The following is a 17,914-nucleotide window of genomic DNA, read 5'->3' as shown; positions in this document are numbered from 1 at the left end:
CTCTGCCTATGATCAAGTGCAATGGAGCAACTAAGGCAGACCCATTTCTGTGAAACATGGGACTCCATTGTTAGCTGACTTTGACTTAAAGTTTACTGATGGCTTTTTTCAAAAATTTTTTATTTCAATGCATTTTGGGGTATGAGGTTGTTTTCTTATTTTCTTTTTCTTTTTTTTTTTTTTTTGGTCACATGGGTGAATTATACAGTGGTAAATTCTAAGATTTGAATGCACCCATCACCTGAGTAGTATAATTTGTCCCTAATGGGTATTTTTTTATCCCTTCCTTTTCTCCCAGCCATACCCTTCTGGGTCTCTAAAGTTCATTATATCACTTTGTATGCTTTTGTATACTCTCAGTTTAGCTCCCACTTATAAGTTAGAACATACGGTTTTTGGTTTTTCACTCTTGTGTTGCTTTGCTTAGAATATGACCTTTCTATTTCATCCAAATTACTGCAAAGTACATTATTTCAGTCCTTTTAATGGCTGAGTGATATTTCATGGTGATATATTTCTTTATCTACTTGTTAGCTGATGGGCACTTAGGTTGATTCCACATCTTTGCACTTGTGAATTGAGCTGCATAAACATACGTGTGCAATTGTCTTTTTTGTGTAATTACTTCTTTTTCTTTGGGTAGATACCCAGTAATGTGATTGCTGGGTCATTTTAGCTCTTTAAGGAATCTCTATACTGTTTTCCATAGAGGTTGTACTAATTTATATTCCCATCAGCAGTGTATAAGCATTCCCTTCTCCTGACATTCATGCCAACATCTATTATTTTTTGACTTTTTAATAGCCATCCTTGCACGAGTAAGGTAGTATCTTTGTGGTTTTAATTTACATTTCCCTGAGGATTAATGATGTTGAGCGTTTTTCCATATGTTTGCTGGCCAATTGTGTATCTTCTTTTGAAAAATATCTATTCATGTCCTTTGCTCACTTTTTGACGGGATTGTTTTTTTCTTGCCGATTTATTTGAGTTCCTTATAGATTCTAGATTCTAGTCCTTTATCAGATGTGTGGTTTGTAAATATTTTTTCCCATTCTGTGGGTTTTGTGTTTACTCTGATTATTATTTTTTTGCTGTGTAGAAACTTTTTGGTTTAATTAGGTCTCATTTATTTATTTTTGTTTGTATTGCATTTGCTTTTTGCATCTTAGTCATGAATTCTTTGCCTAGGCCAATATCTATGAGAATTTTTCCAAGCTTGTCTTCTAGAATTTTTATACTTTCAGGTCGTGCATTTAAGTCTCTGATCCATCTTGAGTTGATTTTTATATAAGGTAAGAGATAGGGATCCAGTTTCATTCTTCTACATGTGGATTGCTAGTTTTCCCAGCAACATTTATTAAGTACGGTGTCCATTCCCCAATTTATGTTTTTGTATGCTTTGTCGAGGATCAGTTGGCTGTAAGTATTTGGCTTTATTTCTGGGTTCTCTATTCTGTTCCATTAATCTGTGTGCCTGTTTTTTATACAAGTACCATGCTGTTTTGGTAACTATACCCTTGTAGTATAATTTGAAGTTCAGTAATATGGTATCTCCAGAGTTAATGCTTTTTGCTTAGGATTGCTTTGGCTATTTGGGCTTTTTTTTGGTTTCATATGAATTTTAGGATTTTTTTTTCTAATTCTGTGAAAAATGATGTTGGTATTTTGATGGGAATTGTACTGAATCTATAAACTTCTTTGGGGAGTATGGTCCTTTTCACAACAATGATTCTTCCAATTCATGAGCATGGGATGTGTTTCCATTTTTTTTGTGTCATCGGTGATTTCTTTCAGCAGTGTTTTGTAGTTCTCCTTGTAGAGATCTCTCGTTTGCTAGGTTAAGTATATTCCTAGTTGTTTGTTTTGTTTTGTTTTGATTTTGCAGCTATTGTAAAAGAGATTGAATTCTTGATTTGATTCTCAGCTTGGTCATTGTTATTGTGTAGCAGTGCTACTGATTTGTATACATTGATTTTGTAACCTGAGACTTTACTCAATTTGTTTATCAAATCTAGGAGTCTTCTGGGAGGAATCTTTAGGATTTTCTTGGTATATGATCATGTCATCTGAAAATAGCAATAGTTTGGATTCCTCTTTTCCAATTTGGATGCCCTTTATTTCTTTCTCTTGCCTGAATGCTCTGGCTAGGACTTCCAGAATTATACTTAATAGGAGTGGTGCAAGAAGGCATCCTTGTCTTGTTCCTGTTCTCAGGGGGAATGCTTTCAACTTTTCTTCATTCAGTATGATGTTAGCTGTGGGTTTGTCATGTATGGTTTTTATTTGAGGTAAGTCCCTTCAATGTCTAGTTTGTTTAGCATTTTTATCACAAAGTGATGCTGGATTTTGTCCAGTGCTTTTCCTGCATCTATTGAGATTATCATATGGTTTTTGTTTTTAATTCTGTTTATGTGATATATCACATTTATTAATTTGTATATGTTAAATCATCCCTGGAATGAAACCCACTTGATCAAGATACATTATCTTTTTGATGTACTGTTAGATTCAGTTAGTATTTGTTGAGGATTTTTGCACCTGTTTTCATCAGGGAAATTGGTCTGTAGTTTTCTTTTTCTGTTGTATCCTTTCCAGGTGTTAGTATCAGGGTGATACTAGCTTCATAAAATGATTTAGGGAGGATTCCCTCTTTCTCAGTCTTTTGAAATGGTTTCAGTAGTATTGATACCAGTTCTTCTTTGAATGTCTGATAGAATTCAGCTGTGAATACATCTGGTCCTGGCCGTTTTTGTTGTTGCTTTTGGCAACTTTTAAATTATTGATTCATTCTCATTGCTTGTTATTTATCTGTTCAAGGTTTCTATTTCTTCCTGATTTAACCTAGGAGGATTATATATTTCCAAGAACTTACTCATTTCCTCTGGGTTTTCTAGTTTGTGCCCATAAAGTTTTTCATAGCAGTCTCAAATGACTTTTTTTTTTTGAGTTGGAGTCTTGTTCTGTCACACTGGCTGGAGTACAGTGACATAATCTCAGCTCACTGCAACCTCTACCTCCTGGTTGAAGTGATTCTCGTGCCTTAGCCTCCCAAGTAGCTGGGATTATAGGTGCCTACCACCACACCTGGCTAATTTTTGTATTTTTAGTAGAGCCAGGGTTTCACCATATTGGCCAGGCTGGTCTTGAACTCCTGACCTCAAATAATCTACCTGCCTCTGCCTCCCAAAGTGCTGGGATTACAAGTGTAAGCCACCATGCCCAGTTTGAATGATCTTGTGTTATTTCTGTGGTATTGTTTGTAATGTTTCTAGTATCATTTCTAATTGAGCTTATTTGGATCTTCTTTCTTCTTTTCTTGGTTAATCTAACTAATGTTCTATTTTGGTTATTTTTTCAAAGAGCCAGATTTTTGTATCATTGATCTTTTGTATCTTTTTGTTTGAATTTCATTTAGTTCTGCTCTGATATTATTTCTTTTTGTAGCTTTGGGTTTAGTTTATTGTTCCTTCCCTAGCTCCTTGAAGTATGACATTAGATTGTCAGGTTGTGCTCTTTCACCCTTTTTGATATAGACATTTAGTGCTATAAACTTTCCTCTTAGCAGTACTTTTGCTGTATGCTAGAGGTTTTGATAGCTTGTGTCATTATTATTCAATTCAAAGAATTTCTAAATTTTTATCTTTATTTCATTGTTAACCCAGATATCATTCAGAAGCAGATTATTCAATTTGCATGTATTTGTATAGTTCTGAGAGTTTCTTTTGGAGTTGATTTCTAGTTTTATTCCTTTGTTGTCTGAAAAAATACTTGATATGATTTCAATATAAAAAATATTGAGATTTGTTTTGTGACCTATCATATGGTCTGTCTTGGAGAATGTTCCATGTGCTGATGAGAAGAATGTATCTTCTGCAGTTGTTGGAAAGAATTTTCTGTAAATATCTGTTAAGTCCATTTGTTCTGGAGTGTCATTTAAGTTCATTGTTTCTTTGTTAGCTTCTTGTCTCAAAGATCTGTCTAATGCTGCCAGTGGTGTGTTGAAGTCTTCCACCATTATTGTATTGCTGTCTCATTTCTTAGATCTAGCAGTAATTCTTAAAATTTAAACATTTTAAAATGTTTTACAAATCTGGTAGCTCCAGTGTTAGGTGCATATACATTTAGGATTGTAATATCTTCTTGTTGGATTAATCCTTTTATCATTATATAGTGACAATCTTTGTCTTTTTTAAATGTGTTATTGTTCTGAAGTCTGTTTTGTCTGATATGAGAATAGCTACTGCTGCTCACTTTTGGTTTCTATTTGCATGGACTATCTTTTTGCATTCTTTTACCTTGAGTTTATATGAATCCTTCCGTGTTAGGTGAGTGTCTTGAAGACAGCAGATATTTGGTTTGTGATTTTTTAATTCATTCTGTATTTTTTAAGCAAGCATTTAGACCATTTACATTCAATGTTAATATTAAGATATGAGGCACTGTTCTCTTCATCATATTAATTGTTACCTAGATAGTTTTTTTCTTCATTGTGTTACTGTTTTATAGATTCTGTGAGTTTTAAGATTTCAAGAGGTTCTATTTTGGTGCATTTTGGGCTTTTGTTTCAAGGTCTAGAACTCCTTTTAACATTGCTTTAGGGCTGGTTTGGTCATGAAAAATTCCCTCAGCATTTGTCTGAAAATGACTTTATTTCTCCTTCATTTATGAAACTTAGTTTTGCTGGATACAGAATTATTGGCTGAGAGTTGTTCTGTTAAAGGAAGTTGAAGATAGGATTCTAATCTTTTCTGGCTTATAAAAATATGAAATTCTTCATGAATTTGTGTGTCATTCTTGCACAGGGGCTATGCTAATCTCTGTATCATTCTAATTTTAGTATATGTGCTGCAGAAGTGAGCACCCTTGATGGCTTTGCCATACTTTACCTAGACTGCATTACATCCTAGGATGCTTCTGCTTTCAGCCAACTTTCTCTTTCACTCCTTTACTAGGGCTCAGACTTGCATTACTGTCAGACCGCACTGCTGGCCTCCTTCTGCTCCCTCTCTATTTTCTTTTATATGGGCATGTCCGATAACATGGTTCTTGCGCATGTAATCCCATCTTAGTGTCTGCTTCTCAGAAGACCACATCTAAAACTAGGAGTACAGATAGTGATATGAGAAAACAGGAGGTAAAGTTGGGATTTGTAACTGGCTCACTCACTGTGTAGCAGAAAAAGGATCTGTTCTGAATGGTAGATGTGACAGCAATAGATCCTGGCCCAGACTGCACTGATGATGACCTTGGAAAATGTCCTGTTAGAGTGGAATACTGTGGAAGAAGCCATGATGCAGGCATTTGCTGCTAAGTTGTGAAACCAGAAAGCCTTAGTGGTAACCTCACAAGAGGCCCTCTATACCAGTAGTGTGGACAGGGTAAAACAACAGCCTAAAGACCTAATTGTGAGAGCTGCAGAGCTCCAGAGGCATCTGAATGCTCAGCTCAGGTAGGTCTGTTATGTGAAGGGCAGGACCCTGATAGGGATGACCAGGGATCCTGAAAACTCTGACAGGACATCTGGATAGATGCCCCTGAGAATCTGGATTCTACAAGTCTACCTGGACCCTCTAGGCATGCAGAGGTGGCCCACCCTTTCCTAGTAAGGGCTAGAAGAGTACCCACTGTGTTGGGAGATGCTGCAGAGGCCTCTTCCCAATAAAACTCTCAGGAGCTGCACCTACCTCCTCCCTGGCTGCCAAGCCAATTAAGAATGGTGCTGTTCAGCATCTCTAATTAAAGAAAGAAAAGCAGGAACAGAGAAGCAGGAGGCTGAGGACAGTCAGTCCAGCAAAAAGCATAATTCTTTACTCATTTCCCAGACCTGAACCAATTTCTAGAATCAGAAACTATTGACCAAAGAGGTAGCTAGATTCCTAAGAAAGGCCCTGCGATACTAGTCAAAGTTTATGTTACGACAGTATCCACAGTCCTCCCAAAAGGGACCTCTGGCCACTTACACAGGTGACTGTACACTGAGGAAACTGAAATAACTAGATCTCTTAAGGATGACTGAACACAGAGTCTGAATTGACATTGATTCTCAAGAGTGGAAATCTATGACCAAAGTCCAAATCACAGTGGGCTCAATGTGCCCACAGACTCTTCTACCCCTGCAGTGATAATTATCTCCATCACCAAGTACATAATTGAAATAGAGGTACTTGACAGTTGAAAGTAACCTCCTTAGGGTCCTTAATCTTTGAAGTAAAAGCTATCATGGTAGGGAAAAGACAAAATAACAACTTCTGAAACTGTTCCCTTCACCAGGCCAAAATTGTAAATCAAAAATATGTCTTATCCCAGGGAAGGCAGTAGGGATTGGTTCCATAATTAAAGACCTAAACGATGCAAATATATTGGTGCCTATCATCACTCTCTTTAATTTGCCAGCCTAATGGCTATAGAAACTTGATGTCTCTTGGGGAAGAACTGTAGGCTTCTGCAGATGTAAACAATTAGTAGCCTCAGTCACAGCTACTTTGCCTGATGTGATATCACTGTCAGAGCAGATTAATAAGGTTTTGGATACAGGAGTATGCAGCTATTGATTTGGAGAATACATTCTTTTCAGTTAGAAAAGGGAATCAAAGTTTGTGACTCTTTGTTTCAGCTAGAATAGGTGTAGAGCTTGAAAGTTGTTGATCTTGTCATTACAACAAGAAAACAGTGAACAAATTGAAAATCAATGACTTTTCTTGGGTCCATTAGAAAATTGAATTTGCAGGGCAAACTCCTACCCTGAAATCCAGATGAACAGGCAAAAGTGGACAGTCACAACTGAGATCTGCTTACCTAAAATGAGAGCTGCTAGAACTTTAAACTGGTAGGTGTACCTAAGTGGTAATTTTGATTACTGGAAGGAAAATAGACACATTTATTATGAAAGTTGGAGACCTCAACATCCCACTGTCAGTGATTGATAAATCAAGCAGGCAGTTGACCTGAACAGTGCTACCAGTCAACTTGATCTAATTGACATTTATTGAATATTCCATTCAACAAGACCAAAACACAGATTCTCTCAAGCTCCCATGTAACATTCATCAAGACAGACCATATTCTGAGTTCCTTATTAGATTCTCAGATTCATAAGGACAGGTTCTGGGTTTGTAATTCTTAGTATGCTGTCCCTAGCACAATACCTGACAAGAGATGCTTGATAGGTAGTTTTTGAATAAATGAATGAATTGTAAAATTAGGCTACAAGACAAAGAATCTGGTCAGGTTGGGAATAGCAGCAAGATATAGTCTAGTCACAAAGGAAGTACAAGTATATTAAAAATTTTTAAGTCTCAAAAGTTAGAATTGCAAATGCACGCCTGAAAGTAACAGAAAACATCCTCTGTCATAGAGACTACTACTTGCTTAATATTCCTAAGACCCTATTTTCATCATGTCATTTCTTAAATAACTTGGAATAGCTTCCAGTTCTTAGACTTCTGAGCCTAACATGTTAAGCTTTCTTTATCCAGTCCTTCCATAGCTTTCCTACTTTGTCTTTTATTTACTGCTCAAATATTTTGTTTTAGCTCTATGACTACCATTAAATAATCATTTCTGATTCAAGTCTATGACCAATATATAGGTTCTTTCACCTCACTTTTTCCATCTAAATCGTCATTTTAGGGACTCTGTAGCCCATGTTAATCAACTTCTTTTAAAAACTTCTGAAGTATTTATTGTCTGTGTTTTTCACATTTTGGCTTTTTATCAGATATTGCCCATAATTTTAACTGCTATTTTGAATTTACTTTTTTGGGGTATGAATTTCTAAAGTTTTGAATCCCATCTAATTCTGGTCGTCTTTAATGCAAAAATAATTTGTGTTCTAGAAAGTTATTTGTAAGCTAACTTTTTTTAGAACTTAGAATACATTTCCATTAAAACTATACTAAAAAGGGTTGGATTCATTTTACATCTATAAATGTATTTAACAAATTATGTAACTGATCTACATTACTATGGTAGCCTAAACTTGGAATTCTTGGAGCAAGTGTCCATATAGCAGAATTTTGAACTACCTCCATCACCCCCTGATTATTCCTTCAAAAGCTCTTCATACTGAGCAGTTTATTTCATAAGGGTTTAATTTTCTATAAAATGACATAAATTAGTCTTTTGTATATGTTTGCCTTTTATTGATTTTCTTCTGGAGCAAGTTTGTGTTTGGGGGAACTGGTTAATTCTAGGAAGGGACCTGGAAACCATTCATGATGCTAGTGTGTAATTAATTTTTGAAGAAGAATAATACCTGCCTGAGAAATACCACCCAATTATGTTTTAACAGGGTTGTTGGTCAAATATATATGGTGGGGACATGTCACTTCTCAGGGATATATTTGTTTTATTACTAGAATTATTTTGAGAGACTGGAACTTGTCCTGTTTCATCTAATTATTCTCTTAATATATTTTTAAAATTCTAAATAAAGAGAAGTAGCTGTGTTTCAGGAAGGTATGAGCTCTAAAGTATCTTGCAGTTTTGCTTTGTGGAGATTTAAATTAGCTGCTTCCATTTTTCTTTGAATGATTCTTTTAATAGATCTAGTGACCTAGATCATGACCAATATAATTGAGAGAATTTGACTTGACGACTTTTTTCCCTTAATTTGCAAGAATGTGAGAACTGATCGGAGTTACTGAAAATGATCAATTATCAGTTCAGGATTAAATTTTAAACCAAATGAGTGTATTATTGCTCTGACCTCTATCTAACCCTTTTCTTCTCTATTTTCCTACCAGTGTTTTGGGGAACTTGATTATAAATTCAACAAATACTATAGCCTCACAATTCCTTGGACTGCTTAATTCCATTAATCCCCCATCTTCCACTCCTTTTCAGCAACCCAGAAAACATGGCCAAACCCTGGACTTTAACATCTCCTTTGTAGAGGACACTTTGGTTTGGTTTGATCAGCATTCCCTCTGCCTTCTTCTAGAACAGAACTCCCTTCCTTCTGCACATTGTATTTTCTCCTTCTTTCAATCATATGTTTTATACCAAAAGAGTTTTCACTGCTTTATTTGTCCCCAGAGCTCATTAGTTTAGAGATGGAGACCTTACATAGCCTGGCCAACCATAGTACCTCTTTTCTACTCTCCCCCATCACCGATCCAGAGCTGCGCACAGAGACATAGCTCAGGAAACCAAGCCCATTGGCTCTGGACCTATAGTTAGATGGCCCTTTTATGCACAGTGCAGAGCCCAGAACGTATTCCTAGGTAAAAATTGCTCTTTAAAGATGCTATGTTGGACTATCCAGTATATATCATTCTTCACCCCTCCAGCCACCTTTATCCTTTCACTTGGGACAGGGAATCTTCAGGTTTTCATGACTGAAGGCTTGAGCCACAATTAAAAGCATATTCGAAGCATGAATTGAATTCCTAAGTATAGTTCAAGGCTGGTAGTACTTTTATTTATTTAGGTATTAGAACTAATCTTTGTGGCATATGTGAGGGGTCAAAGACTACCAGGACAGGGGCTAGTGGGAGACTAGATCCAGCAGTAAATCAATATATTATGTACCTTTTCACACCCAGGAGATGGAGGTGTTCATCATTCATCAGGTGCTGGCACAGGCATGATGGTACAGTTCAAATAGCATTATGTGACAGTTGGTCAAGCTGGCCGTAGAAAATTATTTCCATTCATCTCCTTTCTTTATAAGGATGAGATCACATACCTCCCCAAGGGCTGTGTATTTGGTAATCTGAACACTATGTGCTGAAGTGTTGGCAGAGAAGGTTTAAATGTCAACATAAGTAATTTCTGGGTGGTGGATTCGAGTTGGGTGGGACCAACCATTTCTGGGCAGCATTAGAGGGATAGACAATTATTCCTCTATATGAACTTTCTGAAAAATTTTCTGACATGTGAAAGTCTCTCAGCAGGGTACCTCTTAATGGTTTTCCCGGAATATAAGAGAAAACTAAAATGTGTGGGATGATTAAACAACCCAGACCTAAACAGATTTAGAGTAAATTGGCACCTGGGTCTATTGGGCTAAAACCAACTGACCAATTTACCTGAACTCACAAATGCACAGCAGTAAGTTCCAACAGCAAGTTCCCAATGGCATTTTTCTAACGTTCAATTCTGTGATCTCAGGGCAGGCTCTGGAGGCAAGACTAATCATAAAGAATCCAGCTTTTCTACAGAATGGACACGTTATCTTCTAGTGGTAGTATGGGTTTTCTTTGCTACAGATTTAGCTTTATGCCTAGCATTCTGCCTTCAACTCATAAGCTTTGAGCCACTAATTACGCTAGCTGCCAGTCTTGCATGTCAACCAGTTGACTGTCCAGCAAGTCCTACCTGAAAAGGATGGTAAGATTGTTTTTTTTCCTGCCTAAAGGAGCCCTTTTCAGTAAAAAACAAATGAACAACAACAAAAAAAAAACAAACCAAAAAAAAACTTTCTTCTTAGAACTGATAGATTGCCAAAGTATGTTGCTGGCTGAAGCACTATGGTAGGAAAGGTAAAACTGTAATAGGAACACATGTCAGGATGAATTGTTGCTCTTTTGAGGGTGAAAGGCATCTTGTATAATCAACTTGCCACCAAGCAGCTGATTGATCTTCTTGAGGAATGGCACAGTAACAGGGGCTCATGTTGTCGTCTCTTGTTGGCAGACTAGACATTGAGCAGCAGCAGTACTAGATTAGTATTGATGTGAAGGAAGCCATGCTGTTGAGCTAATGCAAAGTTGCCATCTCAGCCACTGTGGTTACTGTTCATGAGCTCATTGTCCACGCACTGGGGTGACCAAGAACAGAAACTAGATGCTATCTTCTGGTTAAGTCTTTGGTCCACTTGGTTTAATCCTCTTACATAGTGGATGCTCTCTGGTGAAAATTCCTGTGCAATACAGAGATTTCACCTTTTTTCCTACTTTATATGACCATCTGCATACCTCGTTCCCAGATCTCCTCATCCCCAAACATCACGTCAGTACGGATTTCTGCCCTCAGTGAATGTTGTCCAGGTAGAAGGATTATAAGATTCTTGAAAGTTTTTCTACATTTCTATATGTGATACCCAGTAAACTGTGGACTTCTAGGTCCTCTCTGAAAAATCTAAAACAGATGGGGAAGGAGGCTCTTATGAAAAGTAGCATTCAGAAAAGAAAGGTCTAGAGTTTGTGAGGGATGCACTGATACACACAAAAAAGAGAAAAAATATGATCAGGAAAAGGAGATTATAAATCAAGCCAAAGAAGGGAAAGAAGTAGAATGGTAGAATAGGCACTAAGGTTGATAATCAGGAGAATTGTGAGGATATTACAAAGTAGACCAGTTCTGGAAACTAAGACATTAACCTAGATACCCCTCATCACAAATAGCTGGAATTTTTTACATAAGGGTTTGCTTACCTTTATTTCACTAATACCAGGAAACTAGTGTAACTCAGATTGGAAGATAAAAATTATACATTTTAGTTGTACATTTCTCTAACAATTTATAATTATGTATATGGTATTATTGATGTGGATTAAGATAATTCACTATATTTCATCTTTTTTGTGAAAAAGGTGCCATAAACTTTTCCCTGTATTTGGATGCCTATTTGATCCTGTTTTTGTAGATTTCGAAGTTAATTTTCACCAGGAAGTAAAAATTGACTTAAAGTATGCAGTTAACTAATAGGACATCCTCTTTAAATGTCTTTGCCTGTACCTCATTTGTTGCAATGGTAGCAACAGAATGAACACACATATAATAATTGTTTACCCTTTGTGGCCTTTGGGGTCATTTTATCTGGGTTCAGATTTTAGCTCTGCCTTTATCAGCTGCATGTCTTTGAGCCAGTTACGTTATCTCTATAAGCTGCAATTTTCTCAACAGTTAAATAGAAATATATTAGCTATTTCAACTGTAGTAAGGATTAAATGAAATAATCTATGAAAAGCACTTAGGCCCAGGACTCCCAGAGGTTTGGAGGTGGACTGGGCCAGGGCAGGACAAGGGGGCACCTCCATTGAAGTAGGCCATGCCCAAAGGCCACAGGCTGCCCACCCACCTCAGGCAGGCCTGTCAGCCACCCCTCCCCTCCCTGCACACAGTCTCCAGCAGGGCCAGAGAGGCCACTACCTGTTGGGAGTCTGGAGAAGGTGAGGCAGGAGAACAGGGTCTGGAGACAGGGCCCTAAGGCTAACTTGCCCCTGACTTCTTGGAATTAAACCTAAAGGAAAATTTCAGCTGCTGATTGGTCATGAGCCAAGTCTTTACTTCAGCCTCTGATTGGTTATGGCCAAGTCTTCACTTCAGCCTCTGATTGGTCATGGGCCTGTCCTTCATTTGCATAGGGTATAACTCCATTTCAACCTTTGATTGATTGCAGGCCAAGTTGTGGGCCGTCTTCATTTGCATAGGGTGTAACCAACTGGAAGCCTCTAAAGGGTGTTATCAAGCTTTAGTTAATAACCCCAGGGAACATTATATTCAGACCTCTTAAGTCACTTGCTTGAGCCTGCTCCACTCTGTGGAGTGTACTTTTGCTTCAATAAATCTATGTCACTGTCATCCGTTACTTTGTTTGAGTATTTTGTTCAATACACCAAGAAACTGGACAACTTGCAGTCAAGACTTCCCATCCAGTAACAAAGGGAAGCCAAGAAGCAGGTCCTGGGGGAGAGCTCACAATGCTCCTGAAGGAAGCCACGACAAGATGGCAGCTCTGAGCAGGAGACAGGAATGGAGTGACTCAGTTCATTGCCAGAGGGCAGGACGTTGCCTTGTAATTCGACCATCCTGCTCTTGGCCCTCACTATCATGAGAGCTCTCACCACTTTAGTTATGCTGCCTACGCAGACTGTGGTATCCAAGGCAACGGGATCCTGGGAGTCCCTGCGCCTGCCTTTTTGGAAAGAGCAGTGCCTGAGCACAGGAGCACATTTTATATGTGCCTGCAGGGAGCAGGATTCCTCCACAGGCACTCATCCCGGCAGCTTCAGGCTCTTGGTTGTGATTGTTTTCATACCTGTGACAGATGATATAGACAGTTACACCGTAATGTCTGTTAATGGAAAGGGGTCCCAATCTAGACTCCAAGAGAGGGTTCATGGATCTTGCACAAGAAAGAATTTGAGGCAAATCCATTGAGGAAAGTGAAAGCAAGTTTATTAAGAAAGTAAAGGAATAAAAAAATGGCCACTTTATTGGCACAACAGCCCCAAGGGCTGCTGGTTGACTATTTTTGTGCTTATTTCTTGGTTAGATGATAAAGGAGTGGATTATTCATGAGTTTTCTGGGAAGGAGGTGGGAAATTCCTGGAATTGAGGGTTCCTCCCCTTTTTAGGCCATATAGGGTAAGGTCCTGATATTGCCATGGCATTTGTAAACTGTCATGGTGCTGATGAAAGTGTTTTTTAGTATGCTAATACATTATAATTAGCATATAATGAGCAGTGAGGATGACCAGAGGTTACTTTTGTGGTCATCTCAGGTTTTAGTGGGTTTTGGCCCACTCCTTTACTGTATTTTTTTAATTGACAAAGTCTTTGTGACCTGTACCTTGTGCCAACCTCCTATGTCATCCTGTGACTAAGAATGTCTAATCTCCTGGGAATGCAGCCCAGTAGGTCTCAGCCTTATTTTACCCAGCCTCTATTCAAGATGGAGTTGCTCTGGTTCAAATGCCTCTGATAAAACCTCTGTAGAGGAGCAGGACTCAGCAGAAAGACTGGGCCCAGACAGCAGCTGCCGAGCTGATGGAGCCTGCACTCACCCAGTTTGGCCAAAGAAGCCCCCATATGCTCTGTGAAAAAGATTTCCAGAAGCTGTTGTGTCAATAACAGTCTCAAAACAAAAACAAAACCACCAACACTGAAGATCATTCTAGAGTCTGATTTGAAAACTAGGGTCAAATTCTGCAGAGACTTTCAAGTGGCAAGATACCACCCTAGTAGCCAGATCTAAGGTCCCATCCATCACACAGGGAAAATGCTCCATTGGCCATTCCTCAGCTTCTGGTTCTGGTTTCTGAGTTCTCTCATTATTGGAGGTGTTTTAAAGCTAGAGGGACCTTTACCCACTCATTCATTAACAGATCTGAATATGGAGATCAAGAGGGGAAGCCTTAAGTCAGAGTAGCGTCAACATGAAAACAAAACAATGACTGAGCTCTTAGTGTGTACTGGGCATTGGCTAGCTACTGGGGATAAGGAGATGAAGAAAACAGCCCTTTCATCAAGGAGCTCAATCTAGTAAGGTAGACTATTTGTTGGCAGGACCAGGCTTCTGTGAAGCAGAAGGAAACTTGAAATTAGGGTAATGAGCCTCACCAGGGATGGGACACCACACTGCCCCGAGAGAATTATGTGTGGACATAGGGCTATGACATAGCCCTGCTTTGACCCTCTAGCTGTACTGTAGGGCTAGATGGGGCCAGGAGTGGCCCAAGCTAGGGGCTTCCATGAGCTATTTCCACTCCCCCAGGGCATTGCATAGGTAATGTCATTTATATTTGCACAGCAAAATCAAGAACACAGTTTTCTAAAACACCGGGCGCCTCCCCTACCCCCAGCTCAATGGGTGGTCTTCCCTGGTTAGTAGGTCCTTGTTTGTGTTAGAGACAGAATACTCCACAGGGTTCTCAGTGGTCAGCTGTGGCCCACAGGCTACTGGCAAGTGGAAGCAGAGCTGCAGAGTCCTTGGGAGCCACAGAGTGCCTCTGCCTGCCACACAATGCCTACCCAGCTGCTGCCGGCCCACCTGTGGGCAGTAGTAATTAGTGATGTGCAGAATCCTGGGACTAGTGCCGGTGAACCTATGGATGCTCTGGGTGATCCGGACATGTGCTGTTGTGGTGGCCTTTGTGGTCAGGAGATGACATGCAGTGAGAAGAAGGGAAGAGACGGCCCAGAGGGATTCAGCCCAGGGTGAGGTCCATGGAAAGGCCAAAATGTTCCCAGCACCCCAGGCTGGTGGGGCCCTCATATCACCCATGCTGGAGGCCAGTCCTTGACTGCTCCAAACCCTCTGCTTGAGAGGTTCTAAATGAGCAGGTCTTCCCTTCAGGACCTGACTGAGTGATATGGTTTAGCTCTGTGTTCACCCAAATCTCATCTTGAATTGTAATAATCCCCATGTGTCAAGAATGGGACCAGGTGGAGGTGATTGAATCATGGGGGCTGTTTCCCCCATGCAGTTATTGTGATACTGAGTTCTTACCAGATCTGATGGTTTTATAAGTGTCTGGCATTTCCCCTGCTTGCTCTCATTCTCTTTCCTGCTCTCTTGTGAAGAAGTGCCTTCCACCATGATTGTAAGTTTTCTGAGGCCTCCCCAGCCATGCAGAACTGTAAGTCAATTAAACCTCTTTTCTTTATAAATTACCTAGTGCCAGGTATTTCTTCGTAGCAGCATGAGAATATACTAAAACAGTGAGCTTCTGAGAAAAGCATGAAAAAATAGGCCTCCTGAACTTCCCCAAGTGATTGATGCAAAGCACATCCCTCACACTTCACAGCATGGTGGAGAAGATCTGCACAGGCAAACTGCAGATGATCTGAATGACAGCACTGACCATCAGCAACCTGCCGAGCTGCCCAGCCAAGTAATTGCAAGATGGAAGTGACACTTGCAGGCAAGGAAGGAGAAGAAGGAAAGGCCAGAGCAGGCCAAGGCAGGAATGAAACAGCCCATGAATGTTGGAGTGAGGCAACTGCCCTCCCTGGCCCACACCGTGCTGAGCACCCTGCATCTGCTTGAGGGTGGAAAGAGACAATGTGGAGGATCAGGACTTGGCAGCAAAGGGGATCAGGGAAGCAGGACATAGTGGGTCCCCCGGCGTCCCAGGCACAAGTTCCTCTGAAGACTGTGGATGACAATGGTAGCTTAGGTGCATCCTTATTTCCTGAGGGGAGGTTGAGGAAGCAGAATACAATTATGGGAAGAAATCCAAAGAAGGAAAGAACTCACAGGACAAGACCAAAGTCTGATTGGCAAGCAAGTCTTTCCTTTTTTTTTTTTTTTTTGAGACAGGGTCTCACTCTGTCACCCAGGCTGAAGTACAGTGGCGCGATCTTGGCTCACTACAGCCTCCGCCTCCTGGGTTCAAGCGATTCTCCTTCCTCAGCTTCCTCAGTAGCTGGGATTACAGGCATGTGCCACCATGCCAGCTAATTTTTGTATTTTTAGTAGAGACTGGGTTTCGCCGTGTTGGCCAGGCTGGTCTCGAACTCCTGAGCCCAAGTGATCCTCCTGCCTTGGCCTCCCCAACTGCTGGGATTACAGGTATGAACCACTATGCTGGGGAGTAGGCCTTTTTGCAGGGTGCAAAAGCACAGCCTGAGAGGTAGTTCCTGAAGCAATTGCTGACCCTTCCCACTCTGTCTGAACTGCACAAAGAACATGTAATGGGTCCTCAGCAACAGTCCGTGGAGGAGGACACCTGCTGCCTGGACCCTGACCAGAGGCTTCACAAGGTGCATGAAAACTTGAACTGCTTGTATCAGACTGCTACAAGTTGTTCCAAGAACTGGCCCAAGAATTGAAGAAAGACACTTCCAGTTTTCATAGCAAGACCCTCTTCCATGAGAAAACATCTCAGGAAGGCTGGATGACTGCCATGTCCATTGAGAGAGCTCTCTGGGCACTCTGGAAAAAAAATGACCACAACAGGCAGAAGCCAGCTGACTGTGAGGCCATGTTCCAGTCTTTCCAGAGTGGTCCTTTGGTTCCTGGGGCTCTGCCTGCAGCCCACAGGGTCCAGAGGTGCCAGGGGAACCTGGAAGTGCTAGGGCCACCAGAGCTCCCAGGAGGGAGGGAGGTCACGATGTGAGGGCTTGGGTCCAGAGCACCAGTTGATTTGATTCTGTTTTCCCTGTAGCTGGGTCCTGAATGCCCAGAACCTCAGCAGAACATCAGCCAGTGCTGCTCCCTTTAAAGGACTTTTGATTGATCTTGTTAGTTTAGCTACTATTCATTAGTTGATGCTGAAATCACCCTTAGGGAAGTTTGATAGTATTACATTTGTATGATACTGTTTTTCAAATAAAGATTGTTTAATATGGGAAAAAGAAAAGCACTTAGTACAATACATGGCATATTGTTACAGTTAAATAAATATTGTGATTATTACTGTTACTTAAAAAGTACACATCGGTTGGGTGCAGTGGCTCATACTTGTAATCCCAGCACTTTGGGAGGCTGAGGCAGGTGAATCAACCTGAGGTCAAGAGTTCAAAACCAGCCTGGCCAACATGGCAAAACCCTGTCTGTACTAAAAATACAAAACATTAGCTGGCCATGGTGGCAGGCATCTGTAATCCCAGCTACTTGGGAGGCTGAGGCAGGAAAATCGCTTGAACCTGGGAGGTGGAGGTTGGAGTGAGCCGAGATCATGCCATTGCACTCAAGCCTGGGTGACAGAGTGAAACTCCATCTCAACAAAAAAAGAAATAAAAGGACACATCATAGAATTATGAAATCACAGAATGTTAGGTAAACAAGGCATTTGCTAGTGAAGAAATTGTCGTTTCTTATTTTGTTTAGAACATGAGTACATAGAAAATTTTACTATTTGTATTTTCAGGAATCCTTAAACACATTACTTAAACAGCTAGAAAAAGAGAAGAGGACTCTTGAAAGTCAAGTGAAATACTATGCATTTAAACTGGAACAAGAATCAAAGGTTTGTTTTTACTCTATATTTAGTAATTCCTTTGAAACTGCCATTATTTCTAATGTTATCTACAAACCTACTCTGTAATTATCACAAAATGCTTACAAAACTATTTTCTACACTATAGAGACATAAACCTTAACTTAGTCTTGCTAGTATTGCTCATCTTCTCATATGTTGGATTCTTTACTTTCGTATCTTCACATAGGCTTACCACAGGATCAACAATGAACGCTGTACATACCTAGCTGAAATGTCTCAGGTAACTCTTTTTATTTCAA

General features: G+C 40.0%; 1 protein-coding gene and 1 non-coding gene across 2 annotated transcripts in view; one reads left to right on the top strand and one right to left on the bottom strand.

Annotated features, from left to right (window-relative positions):
- The window catches only part of CCDC169 (coiled-coil domain containing 169), a 71,876-nt gene that overhangs the window by 24,189 nt on the left and 29,773 nt on the right, over positions 1 to 17,914 (top strand). The window contains 2 exon segments of the mRNA XM_021669287.2: positions 17,544 to 17,642; positions 17,842 to 17,895. Coding sequence (XP_021524962.1) covers positions 17,544 to 17,642; positions 17,842 to 17,895 — 153 coding nt within the window.
- On the bottom strand, positions 4,758 to 4,861 carry LOC135268822 (U6 spliceosomal RNA). The gene has a single exon (XR_010337158.1). It is a non-coding gene; the product is annotated as a U6 spliceosomal RNA (small nuclear RNA).

The sequence above is a fragment of the Aotus nancymaae genome, unplaced genomic scaffold (assembly GCF_030222135.1).
Source record: "Aotus nancymaae isolate 86718 unplaced genomic scaffold, 86718_ANA_hifiasm-v0.15.2.pri h1tg000043l, whole genome shotgun sequence".
NCBI lineage: Eukaryota > Metazoa > Chordata > Mammalia > Primates > Aotidae > Aotus > Aotus nancymaae.
The sequence above is the reverse complement of the archived record's forward strand: the minus strand, read 5'-3'. Positions and strand labels throughout refer to the sequence as shown.